Here is a 23,551-nt window from a genome sequence, read left to right as displayed (position 1 = left end):
TCCCAGAGTGCAAATGTTGAGATGTGTAACTTGATACTAAAAGACCCAGCTTGCAATGTAGCAAAGCCCTTGAATTTTTATTCACAGCCTGTTGTTTTTCTCTGCTCTATCTTGGCTGCAGAGGCTCACCTTGAGAGTTAGTGACTGAATGTGCCAAAGCTAAGCATTCCCAGCTCACAGGTTAGAAGTTGTTACGGATGCTGTGTAGCACAGAACATGGACCTCTTTGTGCTTTCCCAAAGTTGACCAGTGATTTCTTACTGTGTTCTTGCTGGAATGCCATTTGCATTAGCCCTCCTGCTGTCATCAAGCTGGTCAATATTGCACTTGTGCTGATGTGGATAATAGACAGTTTGATAAGTGGATTGTTAAGTCACTGTCTGATTTCTAGTCAATTGAGAAAGGATAGAAATATCGTTTTCCAAGACCTCTCGTCTTCTAAATGCCCTGAGTCACTTCTCTGTGACCCCTGAGTAAGAGAGCAGAGAAGGAGACCCATTGGCTGAGGAGCCACCAGAGTGCTCTTCCTTTCACCAAGAAGAGAGACTTGCAGAACCACAGAATGGCTTATGTTGGAAGGGACCTTTGGAGGTCATTTGGTCCAACACACTGCTCAAGCAGGGCCATACTGAGCTGATTGCCCAGGGCCAACCACCTAGCTGACTTTTGAAGATCTCCAAGGAGTGATACTTCACAGCTTCTCTGGGCTACCTGTGCCAGTGCTCTTGTCACCTGCACAGAAAATAAGCGCTTCCTGTCTGTTTAGCATTGATTTTCTGAAAAGATATTTTACTGCAGCTTAATGAATACCATTGTGTCAGTTGAGGCAGAGAAATGTGCAAGTAGAAGATCAGATGTAATCTTTAGAATCTCTTTTCTTGAGGAGTACTTGTGAGAAACTCTCTCAGCCAATAAATTCGACTCTGGCAAGGATCTTAGTGAAGCATCATACTTTATTAACAATTGCAGTGGCAGTTGGGCACCCTCCTGTAGCAAGAGTGAAAATGTGAACCTTGTCAGCAAAATACACACTGTTACATACCTTTTTCCTGACATACATTATCATCTCTCCTAGTTATTTATTGGTTCGGCATCCCAGTCTCACGATCTCCTTGACAGTTACTAAGAAATATTTCCATAATAGATCTGTTACTGACCTGTTGTTTTTAATTATATTTTGTATTGCTTGATGGAGATAGGAGGGCAATATTTTGTAAGGTGATTGCATTCATTCTAGAGATTGTCATGTTTGTTCTGTCCTCTGCTAGAGATTGTCACGGTTGTTCTGTCCTGTGCTAGGCCTACCCTGCAGATTGCCTTATCTTGAATTAGAATGCTCCAGTTTCTGCTTTTAAGCAAAATATTTGCCCTATCTGGTGCTAGTCTCTGCCTCAGCAATTATTTTATTTTTGTGAAAAGTAACCTATGCAGCCATTTTATAAGGTTATAAGTTTAGTAAGGACCTATACTTTGATATTAGAAGCTTCTACTGCAAAAACACAATCTGACTCTCGTAGCGGTGTCTGGGTAAGGTGCAGAATCTTGTACGTGTCCATTCACACTGAAGAGAAAAGGGAATAGAAGATGACACCTACTGAATCTGAACTAAAAATAGCAAGGAAGGGTGAAAGCAGTTTCCTGGCAATGCCACTGCTTCTGTTGACACATTTTCTCACAGCCACTTAGTTGCTTCAGGCAAAGATGTTTTAGCTGACATTGGCTCATTGAATGCTTCCATTTTTCCCCTGCTTTTTCAGTGAAGCTGGTGACTGGCTGTTTGGGCAACAAGCAGCTGTTGAGGCTGGCAGTGATCCAGTGCTGAAAGAGCAAAGCCTCTGCAGGCTGGGTGTGTGCGAATGCATAAAAACATGGGGCAGGAATGGGTTGGAGTTGCTGTCTCAGCCACACCAACAGCTGCAGGTATGGCTGTGCCATCTGATGACAAACAGAATGAATGAGTTAGGTAGCTGCCGGACGTGTGACAAAATGATCCTCGAGACGTGGAAATAAATTGCCTGGTGGCTTCTGCTGCAAGCACAAGAAGTATAGGATTGTACCTGTAGGAGCAGGAATAAGGCTCTGCTTGTTTGTCATCTGGAAACTGTCAGTTGATACCTCCTGGAGCCATGTGCCACTTTGCACACAGAAATGGCTGTGTCAGAAGAGTCTGGGAAGCGTGATTCCAGGGAGGGCTGGCAAAGCAGAGCTGAGGCTTACTGCAGACGTGTTTTCTTTTGTAGGCCAACCTGAGGAAATAGTCGCTGATCTTCTACTTGGAGTCATTTGCTGTGCTCCCAAATGTTACATATGTCTTTTTTGCTAAAATCGAGTTGCATTCCTTCTCCTTTCCATGCCTTCTTCCCAAACTCAGTACTTACGTCCCCTTCTTGAAAGAAACCATATGGGCCTGGTCACCGTTGAGTAGTTTGGAGTTCAGAGGATCTGTTTCCAAGCATTTTTACCAAATTCATTGTGTGTTTTCAGGTGTGATGACCTTCAGTAGGATGTACTTCATTTCTCTCACTGTAGCTGAGAAACCACAGGCGTCATTTCCCTTTTAGGAAAGCAACACAGTTTGTGAAGGGCTTGGAGAATATGCCCTATGAGGAGTGACTGAAGGAACTGGGGCTATTTAGTCTGGGGAAGAGGAGGCTGAGGGGAGACCTTATTGCTCTCTTCCAATATCTGAAAGGTGCTTACAGTGAGAGCGGGGCTGGTGTCCTGTCACCTGTCACCAGTGAGAAGACGAGGGGAAATGGCCTCAAGTTGTGCCAGGGTAAATTTAGGTTGGATATCAGGAAAAACCTCTTTACTGAAAGGGTTGTTAAGCGCTGGAATAGGCTCCCCAGGGAGGTGGTTGAGTAGCTGTCCCTGAATGTGTTTAAAACTGTTCAGATGTGGTGCCCAGGGACATGATTTAGCAGAGGGTTGTTAGGGTTAGGGTAGTATGGTTAGGTTGCAGTTGGACGTGATGATCTTTAAGGTCTTTTCCAACCTTAGCAATTCTATGATTTTATGATTTTAAAACAACGGCTGCCTCATTAAAGGGCCTGAAAGCTGCTGTGATACACTGAAGTGGTTTTGCAGGATCAATACAGAGAGCTGTGACAGCCAACTGGGAACTGGAGAGAGAGTGAAGTAAGGTCCTAAACTCATCCAGGCTGCAGACTCTGCAGTTTTGTATCATTACCTGGCTCAAGTCTAGGCATTACAGATTTCCCACTAAAACTATGGCATTGGGAATGCTGTTAGCTCCCTTGTGTAAAACATCCTTCCTTCTTGTCTCTGTCCCTTTCCTGTTGGCTGTGTTTAGAGTAACATTTATAGTGAGTTTCTTTTGGCACAGAGAACAGGATGTGTGAGCTGATCTGGACTGTCGGCTGCTCTGTTAGCCCTGTAGTCATATATCTGTAGTAGGTCTTAAGAGGGACAGAGCTAGAAGGGGGAAGGTGAGCTGGGAGAAAGCACTGTGCTTAGCTGTAGGTGAGAACAGTGGTAGTGGTGACAAAAGCCCAGCAGAACAGCTGTATGCAGACTTGACAGAGAAGAGGCCTTAGCTCCAGAGAAGAGCCTGGAATGTAAGTCCAGCCATACCAAACAGCTTTCCCAGCACGGTGCTGTTTATGGTAAGAGTTACACTCAGCAGAATGTGTGGCTCTAGAAAGAGGCCAAGACTTTTTTTTTTCCCTACACAGAGGACAGCTTAGGGCAGCTGCTTGGGAGAATATATAGAGGTGAGAAGGTGCTCAGGGGCACTTGGTCTGCTGCAGGCAGCGAATGATGCCCAGTGGGAGGACAGTCTTAGAGCCAAAGCACAGTTGCCCAGCTGACCTGACTTTAATAAAAATAGGCATTTTTAATACAGTTGTATGCAAGGCTGTCTGTTTTTAAATGGAGTTTGGAGGCCGGGCTGCCAGGAGGGAGTAGACTTTCTTGGAAAGAAATGGCGTTTACAGAAATGACGTGAGAGTTTCTGAAAATAACTGGGTAACTTCAGATGTGTTAACAAATTTAGGCAGGTTAACAGTGAAGAAATCAAGCTGTGCAGTGGGGAGTGTATTATTAGAAGATCGAGTCCTTGTGTCCATCCTTTCAGAAAGATGTTGAAAGTTACAGTGAGCTCAGAGGAGCAAAACAGTCCTGACTGGAAGGTGAAGTGAGGACGGTTCAGTACCGAGGAATTTACAGCATGAACTCATACTCTGAAGTTAATTTGCAAGTGTGAACGTGCCCTGAGAATCATCCAAGCTGGAATGAGATGGAGCTTTTCATCAGCAAAGGAAATTATCGACTGGAGCAAAAGTCTGCACAATCTTTGCCTTCAAATGGGATGTCTGGTATTCATTGCATTGTGATTTATTCACAACTAGATGCACTTGATAGTCATGGCATATGTACTAATTTACCTTGCTGTAGGAGTCAGTGGGAAAGATCCTATCAGGTGCAAAATGCCCAGCATCCTTATGACAGACTTCTCACATAGAAATATTCAGATAGAATAGTCAGAGTGCTGTGGAGAGATCAGGCAGAATGCAGGGAAAAACAATGAAGGAAAGTGAAAAGGGAGAAAGCAAACAGCTAATTATAAGGCAATAAAAGAAAATGAGGAGAAAAGGTAAACTAAACAAAGGTAGAATTGTGGAGAAGGAACCACCCAGAAGGTCAAAAGACCAAATGCTGGATATGTATCCTGTATCTTAGCCCCTAAACACTCCCTTTTCCAACCCCGTGTATGTCATGTTACATCTGTGTTTCAGTTGCCTCTCTATGAGATGGAGATGATAACGCTTCCCTGCCTCAGGGAGTAATGAGATCAACTAAGATAGGGTGTTTATCTTCTGGGCAGTGTGACTCATATATAAGCGCAAACATAGGTGCTCTGTCTCATTAATTAACAAACCACAAGAGCAATTATAGCCTCAGGCAGACAGAAGAAGCATAAGAATCATGCAGAACAGGAGCAAGAGGGGAATACTGGTGATTGCTTGTTTGCTGTAAACATATTTACAGCTGTGTGCTGTCCTGCATAATCATTCCTCCTCTGTTCTGCCCTTGCCCTGAAATATTGGGCATGGTCTTGGAATGGTAGCACTTCATTCTCACCTGTTACTGGGAAGATGATGAACTGTCACTCATTTGGGGGGTTTATTTTGGCAGGAAGGTGTTTGCTTTTGTCACCATTCCACATGTAAGCATACTTTTAGTTACGTGGATTAAGCTTACCAGAGAATGCCAGAATTTTCACTGACCAGCTGCTGGTGCACCTGCTGATTCCTGCCTACTCACTGATGAGTTTTTCTTGTATGGCTGCAACTTCAGACATGTTCATCGAACCAGAGCAGATGTCATACAGTGCTATTTTCTCCTATCTGTTGGGGTCTGAGAACACAAGCATGTATCTGCCTCATTGTGAAAGAATGAATTTAAGAATGTCTTAAGAACACATTTGGGTGTAATCATGAAAAAAAAAAATCTAATTGCTAAAAGAAATGTAATTTGTACAGTTCATGTAAGCACTGGGAGCATGGGATTCAATGTGCATCTTCTGCACACATTCCATAAACGGGAGCCGTAATGGGCTGGATTTTCCTCACAGTTGAGCTTGCACAATTTTGAATAAGGTGGCTCATTCAACATGTGCTTTGGTAGGCAGAGTTGATTTCCATACAGCTGTGAGTTCAATTGCTAGACATTATCGTGGATGAGGATGACTTTTGGCCTATATGTTGCTATGCCCTTGTGCCTGAAAAGGCATTTTGACTTTCCTGCATTGCAGGGATGTGATAAGACTTCAGACATAGCGAAACACTACTGTATCCCAGCCATGATACGTGGCTCACACAGGGAGAAATGCTGCTAGTATTCCTACTCAGTAAGGGAATGCCTCTCCTCTCTAGCATAACGATGAACAGGGCTTAGGTGTTACCAACACTCTTCTAGTCTGATTACAGCTACAGAGACAACGCTGATGTATGTTAGGTGTCGCAGTGCATGTACAAAACGGTGATGGAAATTGAACCCCTGAGATGAGATGGATGGAAATGCTAACATAGGAAGAGCAGAGATCTTTCTTTCTTTTTTCTTTCCTGAAGCAGTGAATGCCTTTAAATTCAAGGAGCAGGATTGCAAAAAAATGAATTGCTGCAAATTCTTCATTTTAAAAAGAAGATTGAAAGTTGATCATTCATTAATCTTTTACCTTTCTTTCCTGCAGTTTGTCATGAGTCCTGTTCCTCGTGTTGGGGACCTGCTGACAACAATTGTCTCTCCTGCAAAGACACGTCACATGTGCTAAAAGCAGGGCTCTGCGTGGCCAGCTGTGGAAAGGGATTTTATGAGAAGGATGGAATCTGCAGTGGTAAATGCCTGTTTTCTTCCTCAGTTGCAAGAAGTTTGAGAAATGCTCTGCAAAAATGGAATCAATATTTCATTTAGCCGTGCAGCAGCTGTGATTTTATTCATGTTTAAGAAGCCAGATGCACCTTGTGCATAAATATCAGATAAGGAAAGCTGCTGTTTGTTTGTAAGATTATTAATTCATTTAAGCTAATCAGATGCTGAAAGGTTTAAGGTTTTTTCTCTCACTGAACAGCTTGAAAGCCTAACTGAGTTGTTTTTGAGGGCTTGACAAATCCATTTATCTGTGGAAAGAAAAATGGCCCTTGCCAGCAGATTTCTGTAAATTTGATTGTAATTCAGCATCACGGTAAGTAGTACCTGAACAACGGACGAGACTTGGGAGCTAGGATGGTTTGCTGAGAAAAAGAGGAAGAGAAGGCCGGAGGGAAAAATCAAAACCTAAACAGAACAGATCATCAAGGGGGGAAAAAACCCTCAAATAAATAATCTAAAATTTGCTGCAACCATTTGGGCCAAGTCTGTGTTTCTACTGGCAGCCACCTCCAGCTTTTTTGAAGGACTTACCAGCATAGTTGGTGATGTTCCCTAGCACAGCTGGCTAGGGAAAGCCTAAAACAAGCAGCACGTTGACAAAATTATTGCAAATTTTGGCCACTGCTGCAGTAAATTTTACACACTTGTGTTTTGAAATGTGCAGAATTGAAATCTTGCCTCTGTACCCCAAAATTACGTAAGCTCAAAGGGAAATTTTACCCAGGTGCTGCTTAACTATTCTTGTTATTTTCATTGCCAGTGCAATAAAAAAAACCTCAGAACTGCATAGCTGTTCCTCACACCCACCAGGACTCAGGCTTTTTATCATCTTCCGAAAGCAGTGATTTTGATACCCAGCTGGAGACCTGTAAGCTGTTTTAAAGTGAAGCTGTCTTACTGGTGAAAAGAAACAAACATTAGTCAAGTACAATTCTTGGCCCTGCTGAATACACAGCAGTGGTAGTGCTGCTCACTTAAGGAAGCCAGAGCTTCCTACTGCTTCTCTTGAACAACAGCTCAGTTAACTTCAGAACTGACTGCCTGCGAAAATACAGACCACAGAAATTGGTTAGGAACATTATCATGCTGGATTTTAGATACATTTTCATGCTTGTAGCTTTGATTTGTGGGAAAAAGGAAGAGGGGGGAAAATGGTAAATTTTTGCTCAACTTTTCTTCCATCTTTTACTTCCTGAACAATCTGAGAACTGATGTTTGTTGTACAGTTACGTACATTTATGAGATGGTTTGTTTGTAGGACCATTGGTGAACAGGAAAGAAAAATGCAACACTAGCTGGAGAGTCTTTACTGTACGTCTTAGGACATGTAAACCTGTCTCTGGAATCACTGAAAAGTTGTTTTTTACTAGGAAGGTAAAAAAAGAGATTTTAGTGTCTGATCTGCATGCAATTATGCAAAGTTGGTGTCTGTTTTCAGCTTAAAGCATTGCTCAGACAAAAGTTAAAGGCAGGCAGAATCCTTTACAATGATTGTCAGAGCACTGATATTATTGTGCCTCAGCAACCTAGCTGGTGATGTTGCTGTAGAGATGAAAACCCTTTTGGACCTGGAGAGCGTGCTGACCAAATAGAAGGCAAGTCTGGTGCAAGCAGGGTGATAGAATTTGGAAGGCAGCAGTGAGATCCTCCAGCCCCCTTCCCCTTGCTGGGGTATAACACCAGAAACAACCTGGAACTGTAGCAGTTGGATCCAGGCACAGAAATGCAAACCTTTCACTCCAAATACCTGCTTACAGAGAACAGAAGGCTGATGGGATTTGTAAGTCTTCCTTTCCCTAATCCATCCAAGCGTTCCTCCAAGTGGGCTGCAAATGCAAGGAGAGAGCACAGCTATAGACCTATTGCTGGTATTTGTACGTAGGAGTCCTAGACATGATATAGGTCAGTGAATGCATATCTGTACTTGCACGTCTCCCTCTGTGAATGTCACTGCTTATTCCAGGAGAGTGTGAAAGGTTGCTAGTGCTGGAGAGGAACATCTAAAAGGTGCCATTTAAAAGACAAGGGATGGTTTACTTTACTTCATCTATCTGGTTGATTTGATGCCTCTGTTATTTGCTTATTGAGCGTGTTTCATTAACGAGCTCCCCTCTTTGGCAGTTTGTGACCCGTCCTGTGAAACGTGCAATTCAGCCCAGCCCAGTTGTTTAACCTGTGCTTCAGATAAGGTGTTACACAACGGGAACTGCATTTCAGAGTGCCCAGGCAGATATTTCCCAGGCAGCAATGGAAGATGCAGGGGTAAGAGGCATATTTGCATGGAGCTTTCTTAAGTCTCTCAAGGAACTCTCCACATATCTTCTGTTCCTCAAATGTTTGCCTTTGGGGAGGAAATTTTAAGATTGCAGAATTGAGCATGGGGAACGTCGTGTATTGTTTTCTTTGGGGGTTTTCTTGTGATGGATTGTTTTAAATAACCTCTTTGCCTTGTGAAACGTATTAAGACAAACTGAGATAAATGTTTGCAGTGCAGTATGAGTAGGAGTTACTACTGTGTTCCTGGTTATTAATAGTGCACTTTTGCTCTCATTAGTTCACACAGCTGAATATTCTGCCATCTGGGAGTTTTCACTGTTGGCTGGCGGATACTGTAGTCAGCAACAGGATTTGCAAGGGGGGGAAACGGAATGTTTCAGTTCCATGTGCTCTTTTTCTTTTATCAGCTTGTCATGATTCGTGCTCCACCTGTGAGGGACCTCTGGCCACTCACTGTACCTCCTGTTCCCTTCCTCTGGCTTTGCACCAGGGCCAGTGCCTGCAGGGCTGTGGAGAGGGCTTTTATCAGGATCACAGCATTTGCAGGGGTAAGCTCTGTAATTTGAGTGAATTCCTCACCTGCTGCAAGTTCATGTATCTGTACTGGCTTTTGTTGGGCTGTGCTCAGAGCATTCAGCTGTGACGCTGATTCTTATTGCTGGTCAAGGAATGAGTAATTTCCATGTTTGCCTACTGACTGTTTTCCGTTTTGAGAAAAATCAGATGTTCCCAAATACATTGTAGTTTCACACCATCAAGATTTACTCATCTTGGGAATGTTTTTTTTCTCCATGCTCTTGAAATAAGCACACATTGCTATCAATTCCAAAATTTTCTCGAGACGGTTGAAGAGGTGAATAAAATAAACATATTTAATATATTTTGCAACAGTGGAAAGCCTGAAAATTCAGGAGATGGATTTCTGCTTCCTTTGAGCCCATCATACTGTTATTTCTGGCTATCTGATGGTGAGCTTATGTTCATGTTTACAGCTCCAGAAATTAAAGGAACACTGTAATACTGTGCCACAAGCAATCAAGGTTGTTTTTTTCCACCTGTGTGTGTCAACTTTATTGAAGGGAAGAGCTGTTCTTTTAAAGACATGACAACAAAGTATTGCCCTGTTCCATCATGGCTGATATAGCACTCCGTCCATTTGTGGAACAAATTCCTTAGCATGTGAGTTGCTGTGAGACATGGCTGCTTGGTTAGCTCTTTGACTGTTGGACTGTTTACTGCAATGAGAAACTGGAAAGAGGACCGCAGGGCTTGAACCAGTATTTTCCCCCATTTCTTGTTTACAAGACGCCTGCCTTTGCGTGGTTACTGGGTCTTGTCCATCTCTGTGAGATATCTCTCCTCAGAGCTATGTCTCTGACTGCTCTCTTTACACATGCACAGGTTGCCACCCATCCTGCCGTAACTGCATTGGCCCAGGGGCCTCTCATTGCCTGCAGTGCTGGGCACCAGAGGATGTGCTGCAGCCCCATCAACCTGTGGAAGGAGCTGTGCATGGCTTTTGCCTCTCACACTGCCAGGCCCAGTTCTACCTGGATGTCACAGGAGTCTGCAAACGTGAGTTGAGGATGGAAACCCTTCTTTGAGGCTTTAAGCACAAGGCTGTGCTGGATGTTATGTTCCTGGTCGCTTCGTACTATGTTTGCTTCTAGCATGCTTTGAGTTCCTCTGTAACACTTCTGGAGGGAAATATACTCTACATGTAATTTGTAAGTAAAGGATTTAGTTGTTGGGTGTTTGTTTTTTTTTAATGTTTGTATTCTGGTCTGGCTGCCTTAGCGTAGCTTTCTTTTCTTTCAATTTGAGTGTAAGATTTTTACCACAGATTATTTTTAAGCAGGGTCAGTCATTAAGCCCTGTTCAGAAAAGACTGAGCTTTCTCCACTTTTAGCCCTGTAGCAGGTCGAAACATCCCTCAGCAGTCTTTTCTTTTGTGAAAGCTCTTCTGTTCCATGCCCCGCAGCATGTGTGCTATCACTGCTCCTGAAATGCCAAGTAGGAAGCATTTCCATGAAGACTACAGTTCAGAAGAGAGGCTAAGAAGGTGTTCACCAGGACGTGTACTATTTCCCACTGTTGTGAGATTTCACTGAAGAGTGTTGTCTGAGTGTATCAGATAGTCATTCACTTGGGCTATACAGAGCCTGTGGCAGCCATCTGGAACGTCAGTACAACAAACTTATTCCAGTATCTTGAAAATAATGCACATGGATTCAGGCTGAATGAGACAGAATGTCTCACAGCAACACACACCACCAGAAGGCAAAGGAGAAACACTTCGATGGGTGGAAATGATTCCCCTATGTGAAAAGAGCCGTCAAGGAGACAGTGACTCTACGGCACTTGAATGATGAAACAGTAATAACAACATCAGCAATAGCACAACTGATGGCTGTTCCTGGTCAGAAATATTTTTTGGAAGTGGACACAACATAAATTTATTTTAAATTGTGTTTTATCAAATTGACAGGAGTTTGTGGGGTCTCTTCTCTTCTCTTCTCTTCTCTTCTCTTCTCTTCTCTTCTCTTCTCTTCTCTTCTCTTCTCTTCTCTTCTCTTCTCTTCTCTTCTCTTCTCTTCTCTTCTCTTCTCTTCTCTTCTCTTCTCTTCTCTTCTCTTCTCTTCTCTTCTCTTCTCTTCTCTTCTCTTCTCTTCTCTTCTCTTCTCTTCTCTTCTCTTCTCTTCTCTTCTCTTCTCTTCTCTTCTCTCTTTTTTTTCGCCTTAGGGGCTCTTTAAAAGGAAGAAATGTCATTTCTTTATGGAATGTCTCTGCCTTTTATCAGTGACCTACACAAGCTACAAAAGTTTCAGTACTTTGGACTGGTTCCTGAAGGCATTAATGCAGAACCTCCCAATTCATGCAGTGGCTGTCTATTGGCAGGGAATGGGTTTTCTTGTCTGAATCCAGGTTATGGTATAGAAACTAAATCCATATACCACTGCCTCAAGTGGGTGAACAGACCTGCACAGACAGGCCTGAGCAGAGTTCAGTGACAGTACTGAATTATGTCACTGTGCAAGAATGTCAGCACAACCTCACTTTATTAGCTCTTCTGTATTAGTAAAGGGATTAGAGTAGTAATTTGATGTGTTGCAGAAGGATGTGAATATTCACCATTTCAGAGTTTGAGCTACCCGTCTAAATTCTCACACAAATTTTACAGATCCATCCGTTTGATGATGCAGACCCACAGCAGACGTTACATGCCTGCACTATCTGTGCAGGAAAAAAAAACCCAACACATTTGTATGTGGGTTATAATGCTGGTTTTGAATTTTTTTAGTTTGTGTGAACATCTAACCAATCTACAGAAAAATTTCTGTCCATGCTTTTAAAATACATAAGATTTCCCTGCTGAAACTAAGAAGTTTCAGTAGTACCAGTAAGAAGTACCAGTAAAGGCTAAAGTGAGGAAGTCTTAACATTTTAACTGCACTGTCATCGTTCTTGCTGAATCCTTTTAATGAACATTCACTTTGCTAGCTGTAAAGTCAGGCGGCCAGCCCAACTCTGACTGCTCCAGAATGACTTATGATAACTGTCCAGTGGTGCTGGATAGAAAATCCTTCCTGGGATAACTGTAGGGTGATAGCAAAAGATGATTTTGGACTCTGAGTCTGCAAGACCCAGAGCTCTTAAGAGGGAGGAGAGTGATATTATGTTGTCGCACGTCAGCTTTCCATTTTGGAGATGAACTGAGTGGGTGCAAAGCAATTAAGTATGCAGATATCTGTGGTTGCTCCTGTCTTTGAGAAATGTGCTGTACAGTCTTCTTGCATTCTTGCCCTTTCTACCTTTCATAGAGCAGAGAATCCTGCAAAGGGAACACCTTCCTATTCTCTTTGGGGACAAAGCAATCTTGCTGTACTCAAGGACAGTAGCAACAGAGAGCTAAATTGATTTTTTGCTTCTGTCTTTGTTTTTTGCTTCCCTGCAGAGTGCCACTCCTCCTGTGCAGGCTGCATAGGGAACACTTCCCAGGACTGTACGGCCTGTCCATCTTCGCACATGCTGCTCGAGGGCAGATGCCTCTCCGAGTGTCCAGAGGGGTTGTTCAGCCAGCAGGATCACTGCTCCTGTAAGTGCATAGTGCAGGCACCCGCAGCTTATACTGCTGAATTTCATTGCATGCACGTTCTGTAATGCATTTCTAAATGTAATTAGAGATGCTGTCAGATTTATATGAGGCAATTTAAGTATTTTCAGGGGAGAATAGAGTAGTCCAATTTCGGGAAATGGAATCTCTTCCAAACGGAAGGGAAGCATACACGTTGAATCATAAATTATAATCAGTTTTACTCCCCTGGACAGCTTCCCTGAAAATATTTTGCTTTTCATTTCACTAGGCTTGGATGAAGTTCTTAGCCAGCACTGTTGTAGAAAAGGTCTTACTGGCCAGCTCTGTAATGTGGTCTACTTTTCTTAGACTAGATAAGCATATTGAATTAGCTTTAGCTTCGTATTTAATCCACTGCTAGCTATAAGGCAGGGTTTAAAAAGAGGGAATTCTGCAGATATGGGAGAAAAGCCATTACCTCTATGGATGTGCTTGACCAGTAGCAAGTACAGTGTTATTTGTGTCTTAGCATTGCCCGCTGGTCAGCAGCTGACCTTCTAATTCAGGTTCTTTGATCTCATTTAAACAGGTAGCTCTGACTGCTGGCCTTCCAAGTGACTGCAACAATTACATCTCCTATGCCACTTGCAGAAAATTGTGGCCTTTGGGGTGTGCCATTCATTATTAGCTTTTAAGTACAGCGGATGGGGAAATGCAGGCATTTGAAATCTGATTAGTCTCTTCAGGGCCATTTGAAAGCTGTCTGTTGTTTTGCAATAGATTCATCAAGTAAGGCTTCCCTGCATCTGTTTTGGCAGTAGGATAAATTTGCTGAAGTTCTGTTTGTTGCTGCCCTTGGAGGGCTCAAGTGTAGGGAGGGGAACCCCTTCTACAGTCCATCGCTCTGTTTATTCAGTTTGTTTGTCCAAGGAAAAACAGTCTGCCAAGTAAATGTGTTTATTTCTTGTAGATGTATTTATTGTTATAAAGGTTCAACAATTTTGAGGCTGTGCTTTGCCACCTTAGAGCTGAGGTAACTGCTATATTATGTGAGTCTGGATCCCAGTTTATGTAAATGCCATAGAAACAAAACTTCAGTGTCAGGGAAGTGATGTCTTTATGTTGCCAGCTTGTATCTCTGGCAATTTTTGAACAGTGAAACTCAGTTAATAGAGGTTTGTCTAGAAAATTGATTCTTTTTAAGCACTCAATTCACAGGCAAGATCTCTGAGAAGCTGAGAAGGTAGTGGGACTTGGCGCATTAGGTCTTAAAACACTGGAGCTGTATGCTGTGGCAGCTGTGAAAAGCTCGGCTTCCATGTGGGGAGTGAGCAATTCTATGTAGCCTGGGGAAGTCCTGAGGTGGGAGACTTTGAAGTTGTTTGCTTTTATTCATGGAAAAGTTTCTGAAGTAGTTTCTAAGAGATTTTCACAGATCATTAGCTGTAGTATTTCTGTCTCCTTCAGATGTAGTGTGGAAATCATGGAAATATGGCATCTGGCTGTAAAGATGGAAAGATATGAAAACAGCCTGAATGAAATACTTTTGAGCAATCTTAATTGCTAGTTTTGCAATGCTTTTGTTTAGCTTTTGGGAGACAGAGTAACTAATGAGCTGGCACAGCGTTCACATTTTATTGGTTTCACTTTGGGAGAGGTTTGTGCAGAAATAATTTCCTCGTTTTCCCACTTGTGAATGTCAAACTCATGCCAGTATAATTCTTGTACAGTCCCACTCTGTCTTATATGTACCTGCATATGCTAAAGGGAGGAATAAAAGGGACAATCTATTTGTATGTTGTGTACATCTATACCTTGATTAACACAGAGAATAAATGCTTTATTTCTTTTTTTTTTTTTTTTTTAGTTTTCAATTCTTTGTTTTCATCTCATTTATTCAAAGTGTGGATATAAGATCCTTCCAAACCACAACTCACCGGTCCCTGATGCTTTGAGTGTTGTTTTATGTCCATGTTTTGTAAGAGTAAATGATTATTGTAAAGGCTGTTTTCCTGGGAAGGGGAGAGTATAAGATAGACTACAGTAAAGGCATAACAACAAGTGATGATTTTCTTATCCAGCCTGCCATCCGTCATGCAAGACATGCCATGGCCCTTCTGATTTGGAGTGCTTAACCTGCCATCCCCATGCAACTCTGGCTGCTGGAAGGTGCAGGACTAGCTGCAAGGAAGAGCAGTATCTCAACTTGGTTGGATATTGCGTGGGTAAGTAAGAGGAGATGGCCTTGGGTCATACATAGGGTTGGTTTTTCTGTAGCATTTGCCAGCTACTCAAACACACACCAGGAAGAAATCAAAATGCCTGTTGTGGGTGAAATATCACACATTAAGAAACTCTCCAGTGTGCATAGTACATAGCAAAGCCACTGTCCATTTCTGCTGTACGCATCTTTTGTAGAGCTGCATTAAATTAATTGCAAATTGTGTAGGGCTGGTGGAAGGGAAGGGGAGTCAGGTGCTCTTCTGCCAGACTTGCTGCTGGTTTGAAGACTTGAGATCACATGTACAGACTGGTATACCTGGCAATGAATAGAGCATTCATATGGTTAATAATAACATAATGAATATGTTCTTAAGAGTAGGATGGGCTGCAGCTGCATTTGCCAGGCCAAGTATTTAACTGTATCTTCTTGTAGTCTGGTTTTTACACTGGGCTTGTCATTGCATTTCCTGTCCTTTAGTCTGTGAGAGCACCCTGTGCTTATTAAAGGCATGATGCTTGCTTTTCTCCTTCCCTGAATTCTCTACAGCAGGCTGGCACTGGCTCTGCCTGGAATGGAGAAGGCTTGGGTAATTGTAACACCTGGGAATGCTAGCTGGTAGTTACCAGGGCTGGGGTCTCTACTTAGAGACCTGGGTCCCTGGTGGGCCCAGAGCAAGGAAAGCTGCTTAGGTCCTGCACAGAGGTTCACTAAAGTGAGCTAAGGAAACGTTTGTTATTCAGAGAAGCAATTTCTGGGGGCTCTAAAGAAAAATTGGCACAGCTAGGATTGCTATGTGCATTTTTGAGAGATAATAGGATTTATGCACTGGGGTTATACACTGTGGGTGCTTGGTGCCTGCACTTAAGCCTATCATCAAAAGCCACTGATTGCATTTACTTGTTTAAAAAGAAAAATCACTTTTAATCCATCACACAGACGCATATAAACATATCCTGGGAAGAGCTCCAGCAATTTCTGAGCTTTATCAAGCCATTTCTTTTCTTTATCAATAAAAGATTCAGTATCTGAGGCTTATGCTAGGTTGAACAGTTCCATATGAGATAAAGAGCCCTAAGAAAAGGGAAAAATGCAATAAATGTAGTAAATGTATCCACTGAGAGCCTATCATTCTCAATTTAATCTAGATGGTTCCCTTTCACAGGGACTTATTTTTGCTTACCTTATGTTTTCTTGGTTTTTGTTTTCTTTTTAATGAAATACTTATTTCTTTCCTCCCTTCAGATTATTTTATTTTATTTTCACCTTCCGTGTAAACAGCAGGTACTGTTTAGTCTAAGAAGGGAGGCAGAACAGAGTATCTGAGAAGAGGAAAATATCCCCTAAAATTCCTAGATATACAGAAAGTGAGAGTGGGGAATCAAGATGTTTCATGTAGTCAAGTAATTACACTATGAAAGTATTTCAGTAAATAATTCAGAAAGTAATTTTAGTGTGATGAGCTGTTTCTGCCCTGTAAAATTTCAGGGGCTATAATGATGCTCATTAATGTCCTGTAACATCATAGCTGTATGCACTTTATATCTTCCACCTTATTTTCCTGTTACTTTGCATTCATGTTTCCTATGAAAAAGGCTGCTGGAAACGTGATCTTATAGCTGGAAGTTTTATTAAAGAAAGAAAAAAAAGAAAAGTATTTATATATATATACTATTTATCATAAACCAGGATTCTATCTCAGGAATGTTTTCTCTGCTGCTGGATGCATGCCATGTGCTTTAATTATTCCTTTTACATGACTGCTGCCTGTAAGTTTGTAGAAATGCCATGAAGCAATAAGCATGCTCCCAAGTGAGTAGGTAAACATCACACTGCCTGGCAATAATGAGGAGAAGAAATTGCAAACTGTGTGGTCACACAAGCAATGTGAAGGGCAGGGTTTGACCTCCAGACTCGTTACTCTGACAGCGATGAATTACCTGCAAAGGAGCTTGCTTGGCTTTCTGGGCTCCAACACAACTGCAGTCCAATGATGTATCCATTCCTTGCAAACTAACAAGCTTTGTTCTGGTGATGCTGCCTCTCCTTGCAAAGTGGCAGAGTTTACTTTCGAGCATGAAACCCTGAATGGGATTCACTGTTTGGAGAGATGTCTTCTCAAGCTAGAAATGTGTTTTCAAGGCTTGATTCATAGCGCCTGGTATCACTGAGTGTCAATAATGTTTGGATTTATAACACCGAAACAGGAAAGACTTTGCAGCTACATCATAGTAGGAACATATGGAGACACTGTTCCTCCTATCAGCTCTGATTTTGCTCTAGCTCTGTGACTCGTGTGCCTGTCCTGCCTTTAAGAGGGCAGTACGTATTCTCACTTGGTCTTTTTACCATGTGGACTCTTCATGTCCATGGGATCTTGCAGATAGATACAGTGATGCTTCTTTGTCTAACTGAAGTCTTAAAAATCCATGGAGCACAGTCACTTATTGCCATACAAAAAATAAAATAAAATAAAATTGTGCTTTGGTCTTGGGTCTGCAGTCCTAGGTGTGTTGATCTTGGTGCCAAATTTATGTCTGATGATTATGAAAAGGATGTGTGTTGGCCAATTCTACTACAAACAAAAGAGCACCACATCCAGATTGTTACATTTCACTCATTCTGTTAATTCAGCACTGATTGAACTGCTAAGTTTGCCCTTGCAAGTTATTAATTACTAGTTAAAGAGCAGCTGTCCCATAAAACAAAGCATTGAAACTCCTGACACTTCCATAATATATAATATGCATCAGAATCTAACAAAGCTTTTTCCTTTGCTTCCCGAAGCAGTATTTTTTTTTTACAATTATCTTCCCATTTGTGTCTAATTTCTGACCCTCCAGGCAGATCTGTGCTCTGACTTACAGGGACTGCTATGCAATGCAGCTGCCTGTCATACTTTATGGAGACGTGCAGGGAAAATACTTCATAGGGCGGAGAAAACCAAGTGTCACTTGAAGCCATTGCCTGTGAATTAACATCATTATTGTACGTGTTACCTGAATGGGGATTGGAACATTTGCCTTGTTAGTAGAAAAAGAATCTTGTTTATAACATTTACCCAAATAAGCATTTCACATGTTAGCAAAAGAAAGTTGAATTGGCCATGAGTTTCAATGGATCAGTGTCTTTCCAACCTCTACTTTGGACACATTGAGTTTGTGTCAGTTTTCTTCAGAATGCTCAGTTCATAAACATCATTTCTTACCTAAAGAGTATGTACAGGAATGTATTTGTGGCTTTAGCAGTTCCCTGCTGAGTTTCAAGGTTTCTCTATACTTTGTTTTTTAGCTTTGAAAATGCTCTTTTTTTTTTTCTCTTTCAGCTGCTTATCCAGTGTAGCTTCTGGATGTTGTTGCAGGCATCGGTTTAAAAAATAGCACCATTACTAAAACTCCTGTCTGGCTTATAAGACTAGCACTAACTTTTCTGATTTGCATAGGTCATCTGCTTGTCTTGAGGCTTCATTGATCTTTTCCTGACTTGGTGCAAGAGTAGTTAGAAAAAATCATCTTCCTTGCAAGGAAACTCCCAGTCTCCCAGCTGTGTTCAGCTCGGGCCCTTGCTTTCTTATGCTGTGTGCAGCTCTGAAAGTGTTCAAAGATAAACCAGAAGAGCTTACGCAGGAGGATGCCTATAAGAAGCCTTTCTGCCTTGCTCTTAAAATTCCAGAAGGGACATACTGACAACAAGAAATACACTCAGCTCCTTGTAAAATTAATGAGCTGTTGCCCTACTCTTAGAGAGACATTGATATCATTACAAAGAGCTGGAGTTTCTCTAAGCGGAGCAAGAAGGAAATTGGTAGCTTAGCTCCACTTAATCACTGGCATGCAGCCTCCTACAGAAATCAACAGCTGAATTGGCAGATGAGGAAGATGGAAGATAATTTCCCTACTTGGGACTGGGTTTGTTTGTGCCAGGTTCCCTCCAGATGGATTTCCCCTCCTTTGCTACCCAGAGAAGCTCCCAGCCCATTCAGAAGGTGCAGGCAGCTGCCTGCAAACATGGATTTCACTTCGCTTGTTTATGTGACAAAGTACCTGTCGGAGCTTTAAAGGGAGAGGCAAACCCTTCACAAAATCCTTGTCAGTGCTAAGTGTCCTTTTGAATCACTGATTTTCTTTATGGATTTACTCCAGAGAGTGTTTACATACTGATATGCCTGTAAATGACATGGTATTTGAAGTATACTGCTCTATTGCAAGCCTGACACCTTACCTTAGAGTATAATATGAAACTTGCATTAGGGAAACTTTTTTTCTATAGAGCCCTTTAGAAGGAAGACATATTTAAACATTACAAGTGGTTGATTGCTTAGCAAACTATGGAACTGTGAGGTAGTTTCCTTTATTAGTATTCACAAACACTTTAGAGATTATTTTTTCCAGTTTTTTGTATATTTACAGAAAAGGAAACAGTATGAAATAGATAATTTTCTGTATAGGAGAGGCACGGGGGGGGGGGTTTTGTTCATTTGTATTCTTTACCTGCTAAAGAGGGTGTGGAAATAATGTAACTCTGGAAATGGAAATCATTCTAAGTAATGGTATCATACTTCACATTGAAAGTTGCTTTATAGGAGAATCAGAGATAGCTAAGTGTGTTTTGTTTTGTTTTGTTTTTTTGCATAGACTGTTGAACTGAGGACAAAATTAGATCCAGCTGAAGAGGTAGCAGGAGAGAAAGTTTTGTTCAGATAGTGGGAGGCAGGTCAGTAATCTCAAAAAGATGAGAAACTCTTTTTAGACCGTGAGCAAGATGGTAACGTGCTGCTCTGAAGAATGCACGTTGGGTTCTGAAAGAAGTCTGATGGAATCGGGTAGTCACATCACACTGCCTTGCAATAGAAGCCTCTGAAATCCCAGAGCACTCGAGCAGTAACTTGCCTGCTAGCTGAGCTGGATTGAGGATGGACAGGAAGAAGGCAGAAGCAGGTAACAGATACCAGTGTGAGTTGTTATTGAGAAGCATAAAGAAAACAGTCTGCTTCTTTTCATCCTCGTTTCTGAGGGAGCCTGCTGTGAAAAATTTAAATAATCTTTTCCAAAACAAAGCACTTCAGTTCTTCCTTTACTCTGTCACGAGTTCCCCAATGTCCCTCAAATTCACTATGAGCATCAGGAGGTTTTGGTGTTGTGCATTCTTTGATCTGCAGATTTACAAAGAAGGAAGAGAGTGATGAGGCCGATTTCTTATGAAGCAGTAGCTGAGGAAAAGATCTCTTTCAACATGTTAGGAGCAAACAGAGGCCATAAAGAGGGGACTGTACTGCAGCAGTGTGGCAGTATCTGGTTTTCTAGATACATAGCTTTTTAAGCAATAGTTTGGGAGAACCTAGTTAATTTATAGGAGATACTAGTACTTTGGGCACCCTGGCTTTTCACTGTCCCATTTTTATTCTCTGCTTGTGGAACGTATTGACCATACACAGGTGTCCCTTGTTCTCAGTCGCTGAAAGGCAGTTGCAGGGTTCAATTACTTATTGCCTCTTGCCAAAATTCACTCTATGATAGAGACCAGTGGTTCCAGAAAGAGTTTAAACTCGAGGGGTATTATTTTGAGCTTGGAAGTTGAACTTGGAAGCATAAGAAACTATTTGAATTTGTTGATTTATTGAATATGAGTGCATAAAACTCTTCCCCCCACCTCCAGCCCTGTACATACAGTTACATCTCAGACACAGGGACATTTGGATGATATCTCAGGCACTGTATTGTATGGCAAGCTGTTTGCAATCCCTTCTTACTTCAGTGGGGCTGCAGGTGAGATGACAGGTCTCTCTAGTGATGGCAGGGCAGGTCTTGGACCTCGACTTGCTTTGATGGTAAAGATGTATATGCTCTTTAGGATGATGCACTGCTTATATTAAGCTCTTCTGTAGAGAGTGAGGAATCTGCAATACAGTAACCCCTTTAAGCAGGCTTGGGGGTCTGTCACTGAATTTAAGGATGTCCTCATGTACTGCTTTGCTTTTCTTACCACTGTCCTGACAGTGATGGATTGAGAACTCAGAGGGTCACCATCTTAAGTGTACTCTTTCATTTTGCTCACCTTTATCTCCTGTCTGACTGTTAATTTCCCATCTGAAAGGTTGGGAGTGTGGACAGATACTAGGCAGATTAGACACCCTTAGTAACAACAAGAGGTGAAGGAGGCAGCTGCTTTAAGGGCCTTGAATCCTGCATGCAGCCTGGGTTGTACAGATTTCTGAGCTGCATCTGTGCTTTTCCATCACTGCTTGGTGAGGATCATGTGTGTAACATATAGAAGAAATGAGATTGGGTTTAGACAACATTTGCAATTACACTCCTGCAGATATGGATGCAGAATTCGCCCAGACTCCTATGTGAGCCTGTCTTCAGCTTGTAAATTTAGATTGCCTGACAATCTGCAGTAATGCTGTCATAACAGACAAAAGACAGAAAGTTGAACCTTTGGTAGAAATCCGACAAGAGGCCAGGTACTGGAATCAAGCCTCATAATTACATTTCTTTCAAGACAGTCGTCATTTCCTTTATAATTTTCTGAATTACCATAATGAGGATTAATTTGGCCTCCAGGTTGCCTTACACTGCTCCATTGTGCATACGAAAGGCTTGTTGTAAAATCTTTTGAAGTGCCTAAGTTCAGGGAAAGGTCAGGAGACATGAGTTCATGTGCTGCTGGGGAAAAAGAGGAAAAGGTAAAGGTTTAGAGGCTCTCTCAACTGAACTCTAAATGCTGCTGTTGCCTTTGAGGTCTGCTGTGGCCTCTTTGGGGTATGGATGTCTCATTTGTGTGGGAAAATCTGAACAGGATGAACTAATCATTGGAGAATATTGTACGGCTGTATAGGTTGTGCTCTTTGTTCTTCAAAAAGGGGAGTATGTTAAAGGTGAATCTGTTGGTAGAAGCACCTAAAATCAGAGAATGGCTTGGGAGAAACAAAGACCTTTGAACTGGCTTTGGTACAAAGCTTTCTCATGCTCACTTAAGGGCAGATGAAATGGAGTGGGCTTGAATAATAGGACAGGAGAGATGCAGAGAATGTTTGCTGTGGAGGAATGAAAACATCATGATGCTCAGGAAGAGCACAGGATGAATGTGATAGTTCCTGATCCCCTCTCTTGCAAACATCTGGGAGTGCATGTTTAAAAGGAGAGCAGTCAGAAATTGCCACGTTGAAGCAGCATTCCTCTCTTCTTGCCCTCATCCCCATCTTGTGCTGTTCCTGAGCAACGCAGTGTTTTCGCTTTGGGGAAACACATTGCTGAGAGCTTGAGGGATAGATTAGGGACATTAGAGAGTGCAGTGTTCAACATCTTGCCCTTGTGTACCAATTAAGAGGTAAGAGGCTCTGAAAATTATGTCTGTATGTCTTCCTTGAGTTCCTGGCAGTGTTCCCCAACAGCAGTTCTGTTTTGTCCAGTTGTGATGACAGTGTTCATTATCTCCTGCTTCCTTTAGACTGCCATCCTTTGTGCCATCAGTGTGTGGCCAACCTGTGGGACACTGGCAGCCTCTGTCTCAAGTGCCAGAATGCCCGTCACTTGCTCCTTGGGGATCACTGCGTTCCTGACTGTCCAGCAGGATACTACACAGAGAGCGGCGCCTGCAAACGTGAGTATTCCCTGTAGAAGCCTCAAGTAGCAGCAAGATGGCAGAGATCCTTGTGACATATTGTTTGATTCACAGTGCTCCGCTGTCTTGAGCACATACTGAGGCTAATGGGACTTAGCCCACTATTACAGTGTGATTAATAAGCTTAACGAGTATCAGGCAGGGCTGTGCTTTGTGAGGAGGAGGTGAGGGGCAGATTTCCTATGTGGGAAATCCTACCTCTCGAAGGTGGTGGCACAGAGAATAGAATGACAATACACTGTTTTGTGAAGGGATGGCTACACGGAGGTCACTTCTGTGAAGGACTACTTAAACATAATCAGGGATAATTTCAAACAGAGATGTTTCATGTGCCCGTTACCAGGTCTCCAGTTTGTGTAGTACCAGCACTGTTACAGGATGCAGACACTGAAAATGCTTTCTGGATGTATTCCACCAAGGACCATGCAAATTCTGCTCACAAAAAGCAGAACTCTTTCTGGCAGGAACTTCCTAGAAAGTTTGCTACCTAAGGTGGAGTATCATCCCCTTCCACATTTATAATCTTTCAGATTTGTCTTGCTACAGTAATGGTCCAAAAGGCTCTAGTAACTTCTAACACAAAAAGCCAGTTTCATTTAACTTTGCAGGTAGGCTGGTATGGTAGATTCAGCTTTTCATCTGTACAGGGGAAGGAGCATCAAAATAATATTTTGTTATCCAGCTTTCTGTTTCTCCATTTCTTTACTTATCCATGTATCTACTTTAGTTTTCATGTTGTGGCCCTGTGTTCCAAACTGTGTCTGAGCTGCTTTACAATTCCTGAACTCTTAGAAGTAAGTAGGCTGCTTTTGTTATATGGCCGATGGAGACATGTCAAAGCATCCTACACAAAGCAAAGAGTATTGCAGTTTATTTTAAGAGAAGCAAATCAAAACAAGAAATTCTGCACATTAGAATTAAGACGTAGGTGCCAAAACTGCACCTTTTGCAGGAAGTAACAT

At 42.1% G+C, this 23,551-nt stretch overlaps 1 protein-coding gene across 3 annotated transcripts in view; it reads left to right on the top strand.

Moving 5' to 3' along the window:
• Nucleotides 1-23,551, top strand: part of FRAS1 (Fraser extracellular matrix complex subunit 1) — a 164,037-nt gene that overhangs the window by 76,215 nt on the left and 64,271 nt on the right. For all 3 annotated transcript variants that reach the window (XM_025150292.3, XM_420470.8, XM_015276618.4), the window contains exons 14-20: nt 6,215-6,358; nt 8,515-8,655; nt 9,078-9,218; nt 10,072-10,245; nt 12,626-12,766; nt 14,827-14,970; nt 22,416-22,568. In XM_025150292.3, coding sequence (XP_025006060.2) covers nt 6,215-6,358; nt 8,515-8,655; nt 9,078-9,218; nt 10,072-10,245; nt 12,626-12,766; nt 14,827-14,970; nt 22,416-22,568 — 1,038 coding nt within the window. The remainder of the gene's footprint in view (nt 1-6,214; nt 6,359-8,514; nt 8,656-9,077; nt 9,219-10,071; nt 10,246-12,625; nt 12,767-14,826; nt 14,971-22,415; nt 22,569-23,551) is intronic.

This window comes from Gallus gallus, chromosome 4, assembly GCF_016699485.2.
Source record: "Gallus gallus isolate bGalGal1 chromosome 4, bGalGal1.mat.broiler.GRCg7b, whole genome shotgun sequence".
NCBI lineage: Eukaryota > Metazoa > Chordata > Aves > Galliformes > Phasianidae > Gallus > Gallus gallus.
This window is presented reverse-complemented; position numbering and strand designations above follow the sequence as displayed.